The sequence below is a fragment of the Hemiscyllium ocellatum genome, chromosome 2, assembly GCF_020745735.1.
Source record: "Hemiscyllium ocellatum isolate sHemOce1 chromosome 2, sHemOce1.pat.X.cur, whole genome shotgun sequence".
Classification (NCBI taxonomy): domain Eukaryota; kingdom Metazoa; phylum Chordata; class Chondrichthyes; order Orectolobiformes; family Hemiscylliidae; genus Hemiscyllium; species Hemiscyllium ocellatum.
In genome coordinates, this window is record NC_083402.1 from 60,186,419 (window position 1) to 60,209,144 (window position 22,726).

The 22,726-nt window shown below is 39.4% G+C and overlaps 1 protein-coding gene across 1 annotated transcript in view; it reads left to right on the forward strand.

Annotated features, from left to right (window-relative positions):
• The first annotated feature begins 283 nt into the window (after nt 1-283).
• LOC132823308 (membrane protein FAM174A-like) overlaps nt 284-22,726 on the forward strand; it is a 35,975-nt gene continuing 13,532 nt past the window's right edge. The window contains exons 1-2 of the mRNA XM_060836981.1: nt 284-793; nt 16,266-16,400. Of these exons, the coding sequence (XP_060692964.1) occupies nt 474-793; nt 16,266-16,400 (455 nt within the window). The 5' untranslated portion in view covers nt 284-473. The remainder of the gene's footprint in view (nt 794-16,265; nt 16,401-22,726) is intronic.

The window sequence follows — 22,726 nt, forward strand, 5'->3', positions numbered from 1 at the left end:
CTGTAGTCAGGCGTAAATATAGGTCTGGGAGGGTTATTCTTCAGAGGGTTGGTGTGGACTTAGGAAAGGCTGAAGGGCCTATTTCCATATTGTAGGGAATCTAATCAGTCCAGAGTGAACTGTGTTCCAGTCTGGAGTGAACTCTATTCCACTCTGGCAGTAAACTGTGTTACAATCTGGGGGTAAACTGTGTTCCAGTCCGGGAGAAAACTGTATTCCAGTCCAGGAGTAAACTCCAGTCCGGGAGTAAACTGTATTCCAGTCCGCATTTCCATGATGTCCTGTTTGTTCTCCACGTGGCGGATTCTCTGGAGAAATAAACAAGCGGCTCCACGTCCGGCATGACTGTCAGAGTGCTCGCGCTCCCTCAGTAACGGTTAAAGGCTGGGCCTCGCGCTGGAGCCGGGCCTCGAGCGGGAACTGGGCCTCGCGCCGGAGCTGGAGTCGCACCCGGGTTGAGCCGCGGTTTTGCCATGTGGCTGTTGGGGCCTCGGTTGCTTTGGCTGTGTTCGCTGATGTGGGCCGCGGATGCGGTGTTCAATTCGAAGACGTACGGGAGGATGCAAGAAAACCTACCCAACAAGGTCCCTGTGCAGCAAGTAAACAGCAATAACAGCAGCAGCAACAACGGGAGCAGTCCTGGCATGGCGGCCGGAGGTAAACCCATCAAGGACGGCGAGTACAACAGCAATGTGCCTGCTGATGAACAGACAATGATGATCCAGCGGGCTCTCTATGTGCTCGTCGCTGTCACCGCCTTGGTGGTTGTGTACTTCGTGGTGAGGACCATCAGGTGAGGGAGAGGGTTTCCCATCTACAGCCATGTTACTGCTTCATCTTAACACTGTTAGTAGCACAGGATGGACTGGGGACAACTAGCAAGTCTGCAATAATAAGAGCAAATCTCAAAATCATAACAGCTCTGAAGGAAGCCTTGTAGCCTGTCGTGTCAGTGCCACACCTGAATGAGTAATTCACCTGGTATCATTGTCTTAGAACAGACCCTTCCGTCCAATTTGTCCATGCTGACCAACTATCCTAATCCCACTTGCCAGCACTTGGCCCATGTCCCTCTAAAGCCTTCTTATTCATATACCCATCTAGATGCCTTTTAAATGCTGTGATTGTGCTAGCCTCCACCACTTCCTCTGGCAGCTCATTCTGTACACGCACCACCCTCTCTGTGGAAAAAATTGCCCCTTAGGTCCTTTTTCAATTTTCCTCTCTCGTCCTAAACTTATGCCCTCTAGTTCTGGACTCTCCCATCCCAGGGAAAAAAACCTTGTCTAGTTATCCATGTCCCACAAGATTTTAAAAATCTCAATAAGGTCATCCCTCAGTCTCTAACGTTCCAGGGAAAACAGCCCCAGCCTATTAGGCCTCTTCCTATAGCTCAAATATTTCGACCCTGGTACATGTTATTTCCCCCATCTTCTGCCTATGTACCTGCGCAGGTTTAATGTCAGATAATCCAATTCCCTCTTGAATAAGCTGAATTGAACCCACCTGCAGTACACAAGCAGTGTATCCCAGATCATCACTCTATCCAGAAAAAAAATTCTGATGAAGGCCTTATGCCTGAAATGGTGATTCTCCTGCTCCTCGGATATTGCCTGACTTGCTGTGCTTTTCCAGCACCATACTATCAGCTGTGATCTCCAGCATCTGTAGTCCTCACTTTCTCCTCGAGAAAGATTTCTCCCTTTTTACTCCATTATTGATATACCAATTGCCTCATGTCAGTGCTCTCTCAATGTTGATCCTTCTACTAGTGGGAACAGTTTCTCCATATTTATTCTGTGCCCTCACAATTTTCTGTATGTCTGTCAAATCTCCTCTCGACCTTCTTTTCTCAAAAGAAACTTCCAACTTTTCCAAACTGCTTATGTACCTGAAGTTCTACGTGCCTGAAATCATCCTCATGAATCCTTTCTGCACTTTCTAAAATACCTTCACTTCATTCAAATAAAGCACAGCACTGAGAACTGGTTACAATACTCCAGTTGATGCTGAACCAGCACATTATACAAAATTAAAAGACCCTCCTTACTGTTGTTATCTATCCCATAACTGATAACACACAGAACTTATTATAGCTTGTTAACTACTTTCTCAGTTTGTCCTGACACCTTGAATGACACATGCACACTTACACTCAGGTCTCTGCTCCTCAATCCTCTTTAGAATTGTACCCTTTTAGTTTATACAGTCTTTTTTTTCTTTGTATCAAAATGAATCACTTCACACTTCCATCGAGTCGCAGAGATGTGACATAGATGTACAGTTGTCTGTCCTCTTAACGTTCTACACTATCCTCTTCAGTATTCATAATGCTGCCAAGTTTTGTACAGTTTAAATATAAAAGTATTAATATTTACCCTTATAAATGCCCCAACATACACATACAACTTAAAAATAATTTAAAACAAGGAACCTTTTCTTTGAAGACATGAACTATAGAAAAAAATACTTTGTGCGAGAATGTACAATTACTTTGGCCAATGAAAGGTTAATATGTGAAATGATCTAGATTGCTTTCAGTCTGGTGGCCTTGTACATACAGACAACTCACTGGAAACACACTCAAGATGTTGAGAGGAAGCCTCAAGAAGTCTTTTGAGTGGAATAGCTTTTCCATTTTCATATAAATCCAAAGGAAGATTTTTCAGCAAATGGTACAGGCTGAGCAAGGCATCATATCTCTTCACAGGCTATACTTTAGGTAAACCCCAAACTTTTATCAAATAGTCACACTTCTAACAGCCATCAACTCAGACATGTGACTTTCAGTGTGCTGAAGCAGTTAGCTTACGTCATGTCATAGAGCCATAGAGATGTATAGCATGAAAATAGACCTTTTAGTCCAATTCGATCATGCCAATCAGATATTCTAAGTTAGTCTAGTTCCATTTGCCAGCACTTGGCCCATATCCCTCTAAACTCTTCCCATTCATGTACCTATCACAATGCCTTTTAAATGTTGTAACTGTACGAGCCTTCATCACTTCCTCTGGCAGCTCATTCCATACACACACCACTCGTCGCATGAAAAAATTGCCCTTTAGGTCCCTTTTAAACCTTTTCTGCTCTCTCGTAAACCTATGCCCTCTAGTTCTGGACTCCCCCAATCTGGGGGGCAGGTGGAGTCTATTTATCCTATTATACATCTCATTATATAATAAACCTATATAAGGTCACCCCTCGGCCTCTGATGCTACAGACAGAACAGCCCTAGCCTATTCAGCGTCTCCATTTCCGTTGTGTTCTTTTTTGTAAAATAGTGTCCAGACTGTCTTTTCAGAGACCTTTAAAGGAAAAAGTAGATCTCCGTGATCCCTCAGTATGTCAAATGGACCAATTTTCACAAACCTTCAAACACAAGTTCTCAAAAAGTACCAACAATGCAAGTTTTTTTCAAATCACAATTTTGTATCCATGTTGCTACTGGCCCTTTTATTCCAAGAGCACACCTTTTATTTACAATCTTTTCTGTGGTATTGTCACTCTTTCTTCCTTTCTCTTTATTTCCCTCTAATTTGATGTAGCGTTCACTCACTCAAATTCATCTTCCTTCTCTGTCCTCCAGTTGTTCATTTTTAATCTTATAATATTAGTTATAGCAATATATCACATTGTTTTTCTTGAATTCATCAGAGTGCCAAATGTACTGTTGCCTTTGCTGCAGTTTTAAACTTGCACTACTAGCAACTTCTGTGAACAAAAATTTGAGAATGCAAACAAGTCTAACTGGTTGAAACTCTGCTGATATATCTAGAGCACAATTTATCATAATTTATAAAAATCTATGATAAATATGAATGCTATATCCTAATGTTACAGCGGTTTATTGACTGTTAGAATTTTTTTCCCTATCATGTAACTTGTCGAGTTGCTAAGAGGAGCCAGTGGGTGTGGCTTACATGGAATTTCAGAAGGCTTTTGATAAGGTCACACATAAGAGATTAGCATGTAAAATTGAAGTGCTTGCTACTGAGGGTAGTGTACGCACGTGGGCAGAGAACTGGTCAACAGACAGGAAGTAAATAGGTCACTGTCTGCCTCATAAAAATGACGAGTGGGGTACCACAGGGAGCATTAGTTTGACCGGAGCTATTTCTGACATATACTAATTTAGATGAGGGAACTAAATGTAATATATCCAAGGTTTCAGTCAACAGCTGGGCGGGATATTAAATTGAGGAGAACGTAGAGATGCTTCAGTGTGATTTAGACAAGTTGAGTTAGTGGGCAATTGTATAACAGATGAAATATAATGTGGATAGTAGCAAAAACAGGCAGATTATTATCTTAATGGTGTTAGATTGCATTGCACCTTGGCATTTCCCAATGTGGATGTCCTTGTGCACCAGTGACTGAAAGTAAGCATGCAAGTAAAGAAGGTAAATGCTATATTGGCCTCCATAGCAAGGAGATTCAAGTACAGGAGCAGGGATATCTTGCTGCAATTCTACAGTGCCTTGGTGATACTGGGCCTGGAATATTGTCTGCAGCTTTGGCTTCCTTATTTGAGGAAGGATGTTCTGGCTAAGGAGGGCAAAAGTGTAACAGACTGATTCCTGAGAGAGCAGGACTGGATTGTTTAGGGCTACATTTGTAAGAGTTTAGCTGAATTGGGGAGTGGGGGAGGGGGATCCGATAGAACCCTACAAAATTCTAACAGGACTAGACAGGAACAAGAAGATTGTACCTGATGGTGAGTAGCCCAGAACCAGGGGTCGCAAGCAGTTGAGGATAAAACATCAAATGCTTCCAAGAAGGCACTAGATATAGTTCTAGGGGCTGAAGTGCTCAAAGAGTATGGGGACAAAGCAGGAAAAGAGTACTGAATTGGATGATGAGCCTTGCTCATTAAATAGTGGAGCAGGCTTGAAAGACTAACTACTATTTTCAATGTTTCTATTTCAGTGTAAGAAGTAATCTTTCCAAATCAATTGACACGGTGATCTGCAGATTCTCTGAATCTGCTTGCAGTTTAAAGATTAATTTGTCACACTTGACTGAAGCATCTGTTAATTTTGTTATAGGTTGGAGGAATAAGAGAAATTAAAGGCAGTAATCTTGTTAAGATACTGAAATCAGTTGGTATAAATTTTCCCACAAAATGTAAGCACTAAAATTTCAATGTGTCTCTTACGTACACTGATGTAGCTTAATTTTGATAAATCCTGACTCATAGCCTGTGGAAGAGAAAAAGAATGTTGAAAATAGGCAATATTTTTTTTTGCGCTATGTTGGAGATCTGAAGTAAAATCAGAATACTGGAGAAAATCAGGTCTGGCAGCATCTTGGAGAGACAGTATTAACCTTTCATCTCCAAAGACTGTTTAGGAAACCTCGGATGTTGGTACTGAAAAAGGTCTTTGGGTTGAATGTTAACTCTGTTTAACTTGTCACAGGTGCTGCCAGACTTGCTGAGTTTCTCCAGCATTCTCTGTTTTTATGTTGAACCCACAAAACACACACATTGTTCAGGGCTAAAACTTGGAGCAGCTTTTGATTTTGAAATATTAAACTATTTGTTCATACAAAACATTAAATATGCAATAATTGTGTGTGTAACTTTTTCTTTTCCCGTGAATAAGCAGTAATAATATAATACATACCTGCCTTGTTCCTCTTTGTCTAATGACCTAAGAGTAGTTTTTCTTCCATGAGTCAAATCTCTCCTTTTTCAATTTGCTCATCTTGGGAAATTCCTATCCAATGTTGTAGTTTCTTTACTTAATTTTTAAAAAAGTAATGATGTATGGGCTTCTTGTTGCCTTTCTCTATTTGCCCTTCAGAAGGTGGAGTTGAGCTGTCTTCTGGGTACATAAGAACAATAAATAATAACAGGCCACTTGTCCCCTCATGTCTGTTCCATCATTCAATTAGATCATGGCTAATCTGCCTCAGGCCTCAACTCTTCTTTCATGCCAGTGCAACATCGCCTTCAACTCCCTGATATTTGAAAAGTTTATGTGCTTCCTGATTAAGTACTTGGTGGTCTAGCCTTCAACACTCTGGGATAAAGAATTCTAGATACTCATTGTCTTCACATCAGTTTAAAATGTGTATCCCCTTAATCTGTAACTATGCCCCCAGTTCGATTTCCTCCATTACTAAAAACATCTCCCTGTTTTGCTTTTAAGATTCTGAGAGGACTTGACAGGATAAACATGAAGTGCTGGAGAAACTCTGGCAGTGCTTAGGGAAAGAAGCAGAGTTAACGTTTAGAGTCCAGTGACCTTCATCGGAACATTCAGATTCTTCTGTGTTTCAATAAGGTCAACCTTTGTTCTTCTAAATTCTAATGAATAAACTCCTAACCTGTTTAGCTATTCTTAAAGGGGTTGACTTATCGTCCAAGATATCGGCATGATAAATCTCTTTTGGACATTTTTCAATGCCAGTATATCTCCTGTATACAGCACTTCGGGAGTGGTTTCTCACCAATACCCTTACAGACCTCACAACTTTTAAATTCTAACTTCATAGCAATAAGGGGCAAAGTTCCATTTGCTTTCTTATATATTTGTTATGCTAACTTTGTTTCATGTACAAGAACATCCAGATCCCTCTGCATTGCACTTTTCTTGGGGCTCTCTAGTTTAAATAATCTGCCTTTTGATTGGAAAGAAAATGAAAGTGCATGACCTTGTATTATGTTAAACTCCGTTGCCAAGTTTTTGCTCACACTCAATGAACCTTTTATGTGACACCCTATCAAATGCCTTCTGGACGTCTAGTTTTCTTATCAACTGTGCTATTATTTGTGAAAGAACTCTAGAAATTTGTCAAAACTGATTTGCCTTGTGGAACACCATGTTGATTCTGTTTTGCTCATAGTCATAGAGATGTACAGCATGGAAACAGACCCTTTGGTCCAACCCGTCCATGCCGACCAGATATCCCAACCCAATCTAGTCCCACCTGCCAGCATCCGGCCCATATCCCTCCAAACCCTTCCTATTCATATACCCATCCAAATGCCTTTTAAATGTTGTTGTAATTGTAACAGTCTCCACCACTTCCTCTGGCAGCTCATTCCATACGCGTACCCTCTGTGTGGAAAAAGTCGCCCCTTGGGTCTCTTTTATATCTTCCCCTCTAAACCTAAACCTACCCCCTCTAGTTCTGGACTCCCTGACCCTAGGGAAAAGACTTCGTCTATTTATCCTATCCATGCCCCTCATAATTTTGTAAACCTCTATAAGGTCACCCCTCAGCCTCCGACACTCCAGGGAAAACAGCCTCAGCCTGTTCAGCATCTCCCTATAGCTCAAATCCTCCAACCTTGGCAACATCCTTGTAAATCTTTTCTGAACCCTCTCAAATTTCACAACGTTTTTCTGATAGGAAGGAGACCAGAATTGCATGCAATATTCCAACAGCGGCCTACGTGATATCTCGACTCCTGTACTCAATACTCTTAACCAATAAAGGAAAGCATACCAAACACCACCTTCACTATCTTATCTACCTGTGACTCTACTTTCAAGGAGCTATGAACCTGCACTCCAAGGTCTCTTTATTCAGCAACACTCCCTAGGACCTTACCATTAAGTGTATAAGTCCTGCTAAGATTTGATTTCCCAAAATGCAGCACCTCGCCTTTATCTGAATTAAACTCCATCTGCCACTTCTCAGCCCATTGGCCCATCTGATCATGTTTTAATTTGAGGTAAACTTCACTGTCCACTACACTTCCAATTTTGGTGTCATCAGCAAACTTACTAACTATACCTCTTTTATGCTCACATCCAAATCATTTATATAAATGACAAGAACTAGAGGACCCAGCACCGATCCTTGTGGCACACCACTAGTCACAGGGCTCCAGTCTGAAACACAACCCTCCGTGTTAAGCATTTCTGAATATTCTGCCAACAACAGATATTAGGCTAAAAGGTTCATAATTTCTTCCCTTGCTTCTTGTTCACGGCATTCGATTGGGGGTACTCCAATCTGCTAGACCCCTCTCAGAATCTCTTGAGCTCTGGAATCGTTTGGTCAATGCTTCAACTCTCTCGACATCCTTTAGCATCCTTTAAAGTCTTTGGATACAGGCTATCGAGTCCTGGTGACTTTAATTCCATTAATTTGAAGTACTTTGACCCTCATGGTAGAGACTGTTACAGGATCTTTCCTCCCCTTAGCACCTTGCTTATCTGTTATCTTTGGGATGTTTATGGTGTCTTCCACCATGGAACTGATGCAAAATATTGGTTTAATTGTTATTCATTTCCAACTTGCATCTTCCAAAGTTCTTTCACTTAATTTAGATTCTCTCTTTTTATATACCAATGGAAACACTTATTGTTTGCTTTTATATTTCCAGCCAATTCTCATGAATGAATAACTTTTTTGTTTTGATTAGCTTTCAAGTTATGTGCTGCTGGTTCCTCAAAATCCTTTGATTTCCCATTTATCTTTGTCGCTTTGTGTGCCTTTGACTGGATACTCTCCTTGACAATCTTTTGTTAACTATGAATGGTTTATTCTTCTCGTTGAGACCTTTTCTAATACTGCTGCTGTCCATCTGCTACGGAAGAGCCACAATGCTGTTGGACAGGCGTTTCCAGGATTTTGATAGTGATGTTGAAGGAATGGTGATAAATTTCCTAGTCTGGATGGTGAGTGGCTTGGCAATTCACTTGCAGGGTTGTAATGTTCATATGTACCTGCTGTCCTTTTCTTTCTAGATGATAGCGTTTGTGTGATGGAAGGTTATGTCTAAGGCTCTTTAGTGAATTTCTGTGCAAACGCATCATTTGATGGAAGTGAATATTTGTGGATGTAGTGCCAGTTAAGCAAGTTGCATTGTCCAGGATGACCTGAAGCCTTTTGCATGTTGTTGGAAATGCAGTCATGCAGACAAATGGAGAGTATTCCATCAAACTTTTGACCAGTACATTATACATGATGTACGGGTTTTAGGGAATCATTTTAAGATGCATAGCCTTTGACTCCCTGTTAAGTCACAGGGGATGAGAAGTCATAATTCCTGTGATATTGATAGTTGGCATCCAATTAATGGCATTGACTATCTATGGACAATAGGTAGATTGTCTTATTGGAGATGGTCATTGCCTAGCACTTGTGTGACATGAATGTTACTTCTCATTTGTCATCCGAAGTCTGGATATTGTCGAGATTTTGCTGTGTTTGTACATGGCTATTTCAGTACCCAAGGAATTGTTAAAGGTACGAAACACTGTGCTGTTGGTAAACATCACAACCTCTGATCCATAATGAGTGGAAATTCATTTGGTCTTTTTGTGCTAGGTGTGACTCCAATCACCGGACAGTTTTCCGCAGCTTCTGTTGATCTTAGTTTTGTTCAGGCTCCTTGATGCCCCATTTAGTGAAATGTGCCCTTAATGTCAAGGGCACCTCCTCTGTGATGTACTTGGAATGGAGGAAGTTCCTAGCTTGTTGAACTAGTGAAGGGGCTCTTTTTAATTTTCTGGGGAGGATTTGCTCAGGTGACGTGAAAAAATGGTGTGAGGATAGGCACTTTAGTCATGCACATATCCTGAAAATGTATTTGGGATGTAAGCAAGATTGAAGCTACCTAGTACGAATGGCATTTAATTTTTAAGATAATGTCTTTAACCAATGGCCTCTGAACGAGTAGTTAACTCCTCTCACAGCTTCGCTGCAGTTTGTGTGCAATAGAAAACCGTCTCATCAGGCATTAGGCAGAAATGTGATATGGAAAGATAATATATTGGCCCCAGCTTACATCATATTATTCTGAGCCAGTCCAGCTGCATGCCACTGAAATGTCTGTTGCAGTAAGCTGATTTCTATTGAGAATATTAGATCTTGCACTGGGATTGTTAAATTTGGGTGTTTTGTTATATGCTGTGTTTGTTATTGGTAATCCATATTGTATTGTTTTTCTATTTCTAGTTGTGTGGAGTTCAGCAAATCAGCTGTGCCGAGATGACTCTCGTGTCGTCAATTTCATATCTGCCATTTTACAGTCATTGAGAAAAATGGCTAAACCAGAAAATATTTCAATATTTTAGGGTGTAGGTTTGCTCGCTGAGCTGTAGGTTTGATATTCAGATGTTTCATTACCTGGCTAGGTAACATCATCAGTGGCGACCTCCAAGTGAAGCGAAGCTGTTGTCTCTTGCCTTCTATTTATATCTTTATCGTGGATGGGGTTTGTGATGTCATTTCCTGTTTGTTTTCTGAGGGGTTGATAGATGGCATCTAGATTTATGTGCTTGTTTATGGCATTGTGGTTGGAGTGCCAGGCCTCTAGGAATTCTCTGGCATGTCTTTGCTTAGCCTGTCCCAGGATACATGTGTTGTCCCAGTCGAAATGGTGGGTTTTTTTTCCAATCCATGTGTAGGGCTATGAGGGAGAGAGGGTCGTGTCTTTTTGTGGCTAGCTGGTGTTCATGTATCCTGGTGGCTAACTTTCTTTCTGTTTGTCCTACATAGTATTTGTGGCAGTCCTTGCATGGAATTTTATAGATGACGTTGGTTTTGCCCATGGGTTGTACTGGATCTTTTAAGTTTGTTAGTTTTTGTTTGAGAGTGTTGGTGGGTTTGTGTGCTACTAGGATTCCGAGGGGTCTCAGTAGTCTGGCTGTCATTTCTGAAACTTCTTTTATATATGGTAAGGTGGTTAGGGTTTCTGGCTGTGTTTTTGTCTGCTTGTTGTGGTTTGTTCTTGGGGAATCCGTGGACTGTGTTTTTGAGTATCCGTTCTTTTTGAATATGTCGTATAGGTGGTTCGCATCTGTTTTTCGAAGTTCGTCTGTGCTGCAGTGTGTGGTGGCTCATTGGAATAGTGTTCTGATACAGCTTCGTTTGTGTGTGTGTTGGGATGGTTGCTGGTGTAGTTGAGTATTTGGTCAGTGTTTGTCGGTTTTCTGTATACGCAGGTTTGTAATTCTCCCTTGTCCTTTCTTTCTACTGTGACGTCCAGAAATGAGTTTGTTGTCAGTTTCTTCCTCCTTGGTGAACTTTATGCATGTGAGGGTGTTGTTGATGATGTTAAATGTCTCTTCTATCTTGTTTCGTTTTGTGATGACAAAGGTGTCATCTACATAGCGGACCCAGATTTTTGGTTTGATGGTTGGTAGGGCTGTTTTGTTCTAGCCTTTGCATTACCGCTTCTGCTATGAATCCTGATAGCGGAGATCCCATGGGTGTGCCATTGGTTTGTTTGTAGACTATGTTGTTGAAAGTGAAGTGGGTGGTGAGGCACAGGTCCACTAGCTTCACGATGTTTTTGTTGGTAATGTGATTGGTGGTTTGTGTGTGTGTGTGTGTGATGGTCTGTTCTAAATGTGTGGCGAGTGTTTCCTTTGCTAGGTCGATTGTTGATGGAGGTGAACAGTGCTGTTACATCGAATGAGATCATTGTTCGACTTCCTCTATTTTGGTGTTTTTGATAATTACCAATGAAAATATCATGAAGCTAGTAGCAGCACAGACGAACTTCGAAAAACAGAGGAGAACCACCTGTACGACATATTCAAGAAGAACGGATACTCAAAAACACAGTCCGCAGATTCCTCAAGAACAAACCACGACAAGCAGACAAAACTCAGCCAGAAACCCTAACCACCTTACCATATATAAAAGAAGTTTCAGAAATGACAGCCAGACTACTGAGACCCCTCGGAATCCTAGTAGCACACAAACCCACCAACACTCTCAAACAAAAACTAACAAACTTAAAAGATCCAGTACAACCCATGGACAAAACCAACGTCATCTATAAAATTCCATGCAAGGACTGCCACAAGCACTACGTAGGACAAACAGGAAGAAATTTAGCCACCAGGATACATGATCACCAGCTAGCCACAAAAAGACACGACCCTCTCTCCCTCATAGCCCTACACATGGATTGGAAAAAAAACCCACCATTTCGACTGGGACAACACATGTATCCTGGGACAGGCTAAGCAAAGACATGCCAGAGAATTCCTAGAGGCCTGGCACTCCAACCACAACGCCATAAACAAGCACATAAATCTAGATGCCATCTATCAACCCCTCAGAAAACGAACAGGAAATGACATCATCACAAACCCCATCCAGGAGAAAGATATAAATAGAAAGCAGGAGACAAAAGCTTCGCTTCACTTGGAGGTCGCCACTGATGATGTTACCTAGCCAGGTAATGAAACATCTGGATATCAAACCTACAGCTCAGCGAGCAAACCTACACCCTAAAACTCAACCTGAGCTACAAACCTTATGAATTTCAATATTTAGACCCACTATTAAAAATAAACATTAAATTCTGTTTATATGTAAGATTTTTTTAAAGTTGGTGGTGAATGGAATCTCAAGCCTCCAGGGCCTAAACTAAGAAAATCAGTTTTTATTATGAACACCACTGAAGTTGAGGATAAAAAGCAAAGGACCAAGAAAGAGACAGTTGTGCTAAACGGCAACCCCAAGTTACTGACAGTTTCTCGATAACATATTTCTGAATTTTAACGAAGGTTACAAAGATTTTAACAAGTGAACAATTGCAGAATTTATATTATACTCCATTTTAAAAGAGAATTAACCTTTTTGATTTTCTGACAGTTATTTAACATAGAGCTATTATGTTTTTGTGACATGAATGCATAAATTTTCAGGGCCACTCTAAGTCTATACGCAAACTTGGTGTCACTACTTTCATTGTGTTCTTGGGACACTAACTCGTCAGCAATTATCTTTTCCAGTCCAGTTCCCATAAACAAACATCAGTTTGTTTGCTCTTTTCTCCTTTCCAAAACAAGCTGCTCTTCGAAGTTTGATTCTCAAATTGAGCTTGGTTCCAAATCAAAACGAAAAAAATAAGAGTGATGATCTCAACAACTTGAAAGACGTTTTTAAATTGTCCACCATATTCATCATGTAATGCATGTACATCATCACAAGGTACATGAAGATATCCCTAATATGGTCTTTATGAACCTTAGAATGCATGAAGATGAGGCAACATTTTAGATTTTGTGTCCAATTAAGTAACAATCATTATCGTCCATTCAGCAGCCCAGTACAATTCTAAGTAAAGCTGACAGTTTGAACAAAAATCACTAACTAGTAGTCCTGAGGTTTTGTTAGAACTTAAGTTAGAAACAAGTTATCTGTAGCTGAAACAAATACATAGTTCCTAGTATCATGCTGGTAATCCTCTCATTAAGTAAAAGCATTTTTAAAAAAGTCTATGTATGTTCATACTTCACTAGTTTAATGGTATATGTGAACGTATCGAAGCTGAAACATTTCTGGCTAATCAGTAATAATGTCTGGACTACTACTTCATAGCCACAGGCAAATTGGAATTGGGTATATAAAGTCAAGCAATTAAATACGAGGCTTAAAAATTGGTATGGGCGGAATGGGTTTCAGTCCCTGTGATACTGGCACCAGTACTGGTATAAGAGGAAATGTTGTCTTCCAAGAGGAGTATTACGGGGAAGCTATTTGGATAACAATACCCAAAGTGGAACAGAAAGTTAAGAGTGTACAGACATAGAAAACAGCAATAAATATGAACAAAGGGGGAATAAATGGGAAAGAGGCAAAATTGATGGCTTTTATTTGTTTGGCCCTTTTATTTGAATGTGTTTAGTATTCAAAACAAAGTAGATGGATTAATAGCATAAGTACAAGTTAACCAAAATGTTTTGAACCGTAATGGAGATGTGGTTACAAGGCAGTCAAGCTGGGAACTAAATATTCAGGGATTTGTGACTTCCTGAAAGGACAAGTAGAAAGGTAGGATGATGGGGTTAGCACTGTTAGTACAGGATGGAATAAGTATGATAGCAAGAAATGGCCTTGGATCAAAAGATGTGGAGTCCACATGTTTGAAGGCAATAAGTAGAAGGAGAATATGACAATGGTAAGAGTGGTCTATAGGCCCCTTCATGGTAGCTATTCAGTAGGACTGAGAATAAATAAAGAGATAATAAGGGCATGTAAAGGAGGTGGTGCATTAATCCCAAGTGACTGTAATCATCATGTAGATTGGGATGGTTAGATTGGCAGAGGTAGCTATGAGGAAGAGTTCATAGCCTGTGTTCAGGAAAATTTTACAAAACAACTTGTTATTGGTCCAACCATAGATCAGGGTGTTTTGCATCTGGTGCTGTGTAATGAGGCAAATTTCATAAATAATGGCAACTTGTAACCAGTGAACTGCCAAAAGGATTGGTGCTGGGCAAGAATTATTTACAAAATCAATGACTTGAATGAGGTAAGTGAATATACTATAGCAACATTTGCTGATGACCCAAATAGATAAGACGGCAAATGGTTATGATGACACAATCTGAACATATAAGCTAAGAGAGTGGGTGAAAACATGGCAGATGGAATATAATGTTGGAAAATTAGATTTTATTATTACATAAGATATGTGAGTACAGTAAAAAGTGTGTAAAGTCACCAGTCTTGAGCACTACCTTGATTACAAAACCAGAATTAAAAAATAAATAGAGAGCCAGCAGGTAAGAAGACATGTAGAACTTAAGCTCTAATCTCCATGAAGGTGTTTGGAACACTCATCCACTGATGTAGGCACCAAGGCTTAGCCACAGCATGAATTTTGCATCGGCTTACGAATCTTATAATGGAGGGAAGTTTATTCATTTAAGTACCTAGCACTGGTTGCACATCAGGCACCAGCCTGACAAACTCCTCCAGCATCCCCTGTGTGAGAAGTTTGCCTCTGGCAACCACACCGTCTTTGTATTCTAGCCAGAGCATGGTTTTCCATTGGCTTAAGTTATGCTGGGGCTCCGTCCCAGTCTGTCAAATGTTGCCTTGATGTTTGTGTTTGGGCAAAGCTGCAGTTAGATGTGGCGCTCCTTGGTCCTGCTGGAATCCAAGTTGAACATCTGAAGACTGTACAGGTATTTTAAGTGTAAGTGCTTCTTGATGGCACTATTAACAATGCCATTTATCACTTTGCTGATGGTTAGATTGGAGTTGTCCATTTAGTAGACGTGACCTACTTGGAAATTTTTATTTGTCAGATAGATGCCACTGTTGTAACAATACTGGACCAGTTTAGCCATAACGTAACTATTTCTGGAGCTCAAGTCTTCATCTCTACAAGTCAGAGTGTTGTTGGGAGCCCATAACATTTCCTTTTTATTCATTGTTTTTAACTGATTCTAACATCAGGTGAAGTGAATTTAATTGTCGGAAGAATGGCATAATGATGGATAGGACTTTTTGAGGAAACAGGTCCAGTTTGTAGTTCTGGTTAAAGTAGTTGCAAACTCTTCAATCTGGTCTTTTCTGCTTGTGTGCTAACCTCTGTTGTAATTGAAGGTAGAGATATTGATGACGTGTTGTTACCTGCTTTATTGCTTGTTTGACAGGATTCTGAGCTTTGATCAAATCCATTGGTATAAATATATCACTAACATGCATGTAATCCTGTAGTGTATCTTCAGAGTGTCGGCAGCGTTCTCAGGTTCCTAATGAAGGGCTTTTGCCCAAACGTAGATCTTCCTGCTCCTTAGCTTTTCCAGCACCACTCTAATCTTGATTTTGATCTCCACCATCTGCACTACTTATTTTCACCTAGTATTCTAAGGTATATTAGTGCTGTCCGGCATATTTTACACACACTCATTCAGGCAGGGCTTATAGCTTAATGATAATAGAGTGGGAGGTATGCTGGAATGTGAAGTCGTGGATTGTGGTATAATGGTTGTGCTACTGCTTTTTGATACAAAGTGACTCACGGCTGCCCCGTTTTATGACATAAAATCCATCCTGAATATCATTCTACGACAGTAATATTGCTATTTAACAGACCTGTTCCAAGCTCTGTGTGGTTGTCATGCTGACCAACACAGTGATGGACAGATACTCCTATCAATTAAATTGGTGATAATGAGGTCTTTTAATTTCCCATTGTTGGCTCTTTCAACCTGTCAACCATGTCCCTTTGGGATCTTACTGGCTCATTGAGTAGCAGTGCTACTGAATCAGTCTGGGCGATTTGACTCTGAAATTCTCCTCCACCCTGAGTACATTCTGTGACCTTTTGTTGACAAGTTGTTAATATAATAGCGGCGACAGGATGGGACATAGTAATTGCTGTTGAACTTTCAAATACTCTGCAAAATTGAACAGTCATATTTCTCACTACTACGACAGAATTCCTTGTATTATGTCATCCTCCAAAACAAGCTGCATTACTAAAATTAACTGCTGGTATTTTGTGATCTGTATGAGATGATTATAATAACTTTCTCATTTCCTTCTAGGATAAGAAAGATTCACAGAAAGAACCGGAAGTATGGTGTACTGAGTACAAATCTTGAAAACATGGAAATGAAGCCTTTAGATCAGGAAGATGATGATGAGGATGACACATTATTTGATGTACATCAATCAAGAAGGTGAGAAGCTGAAAATATGTTCTCTGTCTAAAAGAATGTTGAATATGTCAAGCTTAGAAATTAGTTCGGTCTTACAAAAACAGAATATCACAGATTGTGAAAACATTAAATAAAAGCAAAATGCTGGAAAAATGCAGTAGGTCTGGCAACCTTTAGTGGAGACAGAAAGTTAACTTTTCAAGGCCCATATGATTCTTGTTCAGAATGTTTGTTTGTTTTTTGTTATAGTTATGCCACAGTCAAATTTTAATCATCATAAAGATGCTAATTAATGGAAGAAGAAATAAACTTGGGTGTATATAAAATTGCACATCAACAAATGCAAAGCAGCTTTGACACATAAATAAATTAATCAAGCATCAGTGTTTTCCGTTGAAAACTCAATTTTGGCACTGCAGCATTATGGAGTTGCTTGTGAAGTATCTGAGTTAAATTGCGGTAATTTACTAATAATAGGAAACAACTAAGTGTTCAAGTAAGCCTGTTCACTTCACTTCATTGAATAACTGAGTACTCCAACTGAGTGACCTGAAATTGAAAATCACTATCTCTTTCCTACAAACACATCACTCGTGCTAGGAAATGGAAGAAAATTTCAGTGTACTTTAAATGTGGATTTACCACAAAAATAGACTTTCACCTGAAAATCCAGATGAATATAGAATGTCAAGTTAAGCAGGGGTTGGTTTAGCTCAGTTGGTTGAATGGTTGATTTGTGAAGCAGAGGGATAGCAACAGTGTGGGCTCAATTCTCATCACTGGCTGAGGTTACCATGAAGGGTTATTCTTAACCACTCCCCACTACTTGAGGTATGGTGGTCTTCAAGTTAAATAATCACCAGTCATCTTTTTCTAATGAAAGAGCAGCCCTGTGGTCTGGTAAAACTATGGCAACTTGACTTGAATCCTTTTTTTTGTTGCAACTGTCTAGGACTAAACTAAATTGCTCACATCATTGGTGTCTATTTGACACCTGAGATGGGCTTCTGGCTACATATCTGCACCATCACCAAAACCATCTATTTTCATCTCAGTGATGTTTCCCATTACCCTACCATGTCTCAGTACTATTTTGGGTGGGGACAGGGTGTGGGATGGGGGAGTGGTGGCTATGGGTTAGCACTGTTATCCTTTTGATTTAAGTAAGTAACCTTTGCATCCTGTAAGTCTTCCATACTGCTCAGGGTTGCATCATATTAATAAAACTTTATTAAAGGAATGCAAACTGTGAAACACAGTATGACAAAGTCTATAGTAAAATCCTCTTCCTGTATCATGACTAACAGGATTAATAACTTTCCCTTTACCATGCTGGGTATAAAGGTTTATTTTAAAAGATGTCAAACCTAAAAATAAAAGCAAGGCTATATATTTATTCAAGGCTCTGTGTTTATGATCATTCACATCAACTATTACATGTTCCTGACTGGCTCCTCTAAAGCTACTTATTCAGGTTATCTGCGAGTTCATAGTTGAAAGTGATTTAGTCTTTTTTTTCTCTCTGTGGGCAATGTAGGTGAGCAGTCACTTTTTCAATGTAAAACCTAATGACCCTAAATGTATATCCAGTCACAAATTGAGAACAATGTATTAAAGCGGCTGTCCAAAACTGAATAAGACAGTCCAAAGGAGACCTGGCTAACATTCTTTTGTATTTATATTTTCTCATTCTTGATTTCAGCAGAGAACTAGCTTTTAATGACTAGGGTACCTAACTCCCTCTGTTAATCTTCACCCTATGGTTCCTTATCTGCTTTTCATTTCCAAAATAGATTACCTCACACTTCATTACTACATTTGTATCATTTCACGATCCATCCATTTATCTGCCCTTTGCCCTTTTCCTTCACTGTACCTATTAACATCTATAAACTTGGATATGTGCTTCTCTCTCTTTTCAAACCAGGTCATTCACTCGTGAGCATGAAGCTGATTTTCTCGGGCAGAGTTTGGTAAAATTGGTAATCCTGTATCTGAGTTAGGCATGCTACAGGTCTCCACCATACAGATGAATAAACATTCTAACTGACTTATTAATTATGAATGGAGAGATAGATATACTGCAGTCTGACATTCCTGCCACCTCATTTCAATTAAGTCAGCACACCTCTCGATGTGGGTGGGCTTGGCTTGTCAAGAATATGGACGCTTGCTACTATTTCGTTTTTTAGTAAGCACTGTGGTTTTTAGCTAGTTAAACCTGCAGAAGTATTATTATACATATTCAAATCATCTCTCTTGATAACCTACATTTAAGCTCTCTAGACGTAACGAGATAGGATTTATCTTGAGAAAGAATGTGTTTCATGTTGGAAGAAACAAAATTGCTAGTTTTTTTTCCCTGGGGAGGTTGATTTGAAAACTTTTAAAACACTTCACTTTTACAACATGCATTGAGGTATTTTAACTTTACACAAAACTGTTTGGATGCATAGAGATGTTCAGCACATAAATAGATCTTTGGTCCTACTCCTCCATGCTGACCAAATATCCTAAATTAATCTAGTGCCATTTGCTAGCATTTGGCTCATATCCCTCTGAACCCTTCCTATTTGTGTACCCATCCAGATGCCTTTTGCCTCCACTACTTCCTTTGGCAGCTCAATCCATACATACATCATCCTCTGTATGAAAACATTCCCCATGGGCTCCTTTTAAATCTTTTCACTTTCACCCTAAACCTATGCCCTTTAGTTCTGGACTCCCTCAACCTGGGGAAAAGACCTTGTCTGTTTACTCTATCCATGTCCCTCATGATTTTATAACCTCTCTAAGCTCACTCTTCAGCCTCCAGTACTGCAGGGAAAACAACCCCAGTCTTATTCGGCCTCTCCCTATCGCTCAAACCCTCCAACCCTGGTAACATCCTTGTAAATCTTTTCTGAATTCTGTCAAGTTTCATGGCATCCTTCCTATAGGAGGGAGACCAGAATTGTATGCCCTGTTCTAAAAGTGGCCTGAACAATGTCCCGTACAGCCGCAACATGAACTCCCAACTCCTATACTCGATGCTCTGACCAATAAAGGAAAGCGTACCAAACGCTGCCTGCATTATCCTGTATATTTGCAACTCTACTTTCAAAGAACTGTGAACTTGCACTCCAAAAGTCTCTTTGTTTAGCAGCACTCCCCAGGACCTTACCATTTAAGTGTATAAATCCTGCCCTGATTTGCCTTTGCCAAATGCATCTCAAAGTTTTTTTTTATAAAGAAGTCTGAGCAGAGCAATTATGGATATGTTAATAGCTATGGTCCTTGCATCTGCTTCATAACTTTCTACGAAGCTAGATTTTACTATTATCTTATTATTATCTATTATCTTACTGGTGAACTTTATATTAGAGTAATGGAGTTCATATTTAGTTTTTTGGTTTATTTTGGCCCATTTTTAGTTATAGATTTCATAACCTCTGTTCTTGTCCTGTTACTATACTTTTGGATCTCCTATTTCGAAGTATTTTTTACACCCTAATCCTGTAACTGATAATTTTATGGAATCAACTAAATTGATATTTAATATATCAATGCTAGGAAGAGGTTCACTGAATGTGTGTATTTTTGGTAATTTTCGGCCACTAAATCAATAAATTTGGGTCTCAAAAGTTTATTAGTTGAATTAGTGCAACTGTTACGACATGGGTTAAACCTCTCTGCTAACTTAAACCAGCAACACAGATTCACCCCATGCTGTATTCTGTTAAAATTCAAGAAACTATCCCAAAGATCACTATTAAAGTTAAAATTAGCAACTTTATTGTTCAAGTCTAACAGAGGATATTTAACTAGCAACTATTTCCAACTCCTTTCTCTTAAACTTATCTTTTATCTCCCCCTCTACAATACTAGTCTGAAGTTTTTTTTAAAAATCCCGATTTACGATTTACCAAAAAAAAAATCAGGTTTGCTAAATTTCCTCTGTAGATTTTTCTGTCGTCGTTTCTGCTTCTTAGGGATTCTGCTTCACAGGTCTTTAATAGATAAAGGTACCTTTTTAGAGAGCAGTTCTGCTGGCAATTTGTTGATGGCTTTGTCGCTCTGGCCAACTGTTCAAAATGTCTGCTATTTATACCCCGAAATAGCGGATCATTTCATTAGTTTAAATATTGTCAAAATACGAAATTCAAACTTGATTGGAGCTTAATATCTTGGGACATAATTTAAACTGGCCACATTTGAATTTGTTTTTGTCTCATAGCAATCCAGCTACTGCTAGCTGTTCAATCAAATGTTGCATTTTTAAATTTTCCAGTATTCTGTGTGCTTGCCAACCTTTCAACTCTCTTAAAGGTACAGTACGTCTACAACTTCATAACACAAATGTAGGACAAAAATCACAATATAAATTAGTATGTATGAGCATAGGAAGTGGAAATAAACATAGACCATTCAGCGTCTCAAGCAAGCTCCACCATTTAATGCGATCATGACTGCTCTGATTTCTCTACATTTCTAACCACTTTCAGCCCCTTGTTTATCAAGAATCAATCTACCTCTGCTGTTAAAAGCAGCCAAAGACTCTGCTTCTGCTACCTTTTCAGGAAGAGAGTTCCAAAGACTTATAACCTGTTGAGAACAAATTTCTCCTTGTCTCTATCTTAACTTGGCTACATATTATTTTGAAACAGTGACCTCCTGATTTAGATTCTCCTTCAAGAAGAAACCACTTTCCACAGTTATCCTGTAAAGTCCATCAGGATCGTGCATGTTTCAGTCAAGTTGTTTCTTATTCTTGTAAGCTCCAACAGACATGAGACTAATGTGTCCAACCTTTCCTCATATGTCAACTCTTCCATCTTCAAAAACAAAGTACTGGAGAACCTCAGCAGTTCTAAGTATTGGTCTTGTAAATCTTCTGAATTGCTTCTATATATATTTACATCCATCCTTGAGTTAAAGAACCCATACTATAAATAGTATTCCAAAGGTTGTGATGCATATGCCCTTATAACATGCCTATGTTTGTATTCAGTTCATGATAACATGATAAATGATAACATTTCATTAGTTTTCTTAATTGATGTACCTGCAAACTAACCTTTTATGATTCTTGCATTAGAACACCTGGATCCCTCTGCATCTTGAAGTTCTGCAATTCTTTACCTTTTAGATAATATGCGTTAATATTTTGCCAAAATGGGCAATTTCACATTCTCCTATATCATGCATCATTTTCTAGATCTTTGCCTACTGACTTAAACGACACATAGCTCTTTTTTTTTGTAACTTTCCTTATGTCCTCTTAAAGATACATAGGAAAGTAATTATTGTCATTAGCAAATTTATCAACTAGGCCTTTAATCTTTTCATCAGAGTCATTTATATAATTGTAAAAGCTTGAAGCCCTGGCCCTGATCCCTGAGGCACAGCATCTCTTATACTTTTGTCAACCAGAAAATGACCCATTTTTGACTGGCTAGCTAACAGAATATAGCAATCATCTATCCATGCCATTATGTTACCCCGATACCATAATTTTTTTTTATTTCCTACAATAACCTTTTGGTGTGGCACCTAATAATAAAATACTTTCTGCAAATCTGTGAATGAATATAATTTGCAAACAAATTTGTGCCATCCCTAAAATAATCTATTTCTATCCTAATGTCTCAGTTAGCTCTCCTTCATTGCCTGTAACTCAAGTATTCCAGTCCATTCTTGACTAATCTTCCATATTTAACCTCCACAAACTTTGGGCCATTGAAGGCTCTATTGCTAGTCTCATAACCTGCATCAAGTCCAGATCTCCATCATCATGAACGTGCTACCACATTTGCTTGTGGCCAAGCAATGGCCTGGTTCTGAAAGTCTCAACCTTGTTTTCCGAGTTTCATTGTTTCTGACATCTATAATCTCTTCCAATCCCAAAACACTCTCTAGATATCTACATTCTTATTTCTGAAGGCTCATCTAGATTATCCTGATTTTCGTAGCAGTTGCTTTGGTAGCTGTGCCTTCAGTTGCCTCGAACCAAATCTCGGGAATGTCCTCCCTATACATCACCACCACCACCACCACCACCACCACCACCACCACCGGTCAGTTGCACTGCAGAACTTTACCAAAGATCCTTACACAGCACCTTCCAAACTTATCCTTCAAGATAGAAGTGGTCATAAGGGCAGTATTACTGATGCATGGTAATACCACTACCTGCAAGATCCCTCAAAGTCACTCTTAATCCTGACTTAGAAATATATCGCTGTTCCTTTCCTGTTGCTGGGTTGAAGTCCTGGAATTCTCTCCCAAAGGACATTGTGGGTCAACCTACAGCATGTGGACTGCAGCTTGCTACCATCTTCTAAAGGAGAAAGTGAGGTCTACAGATG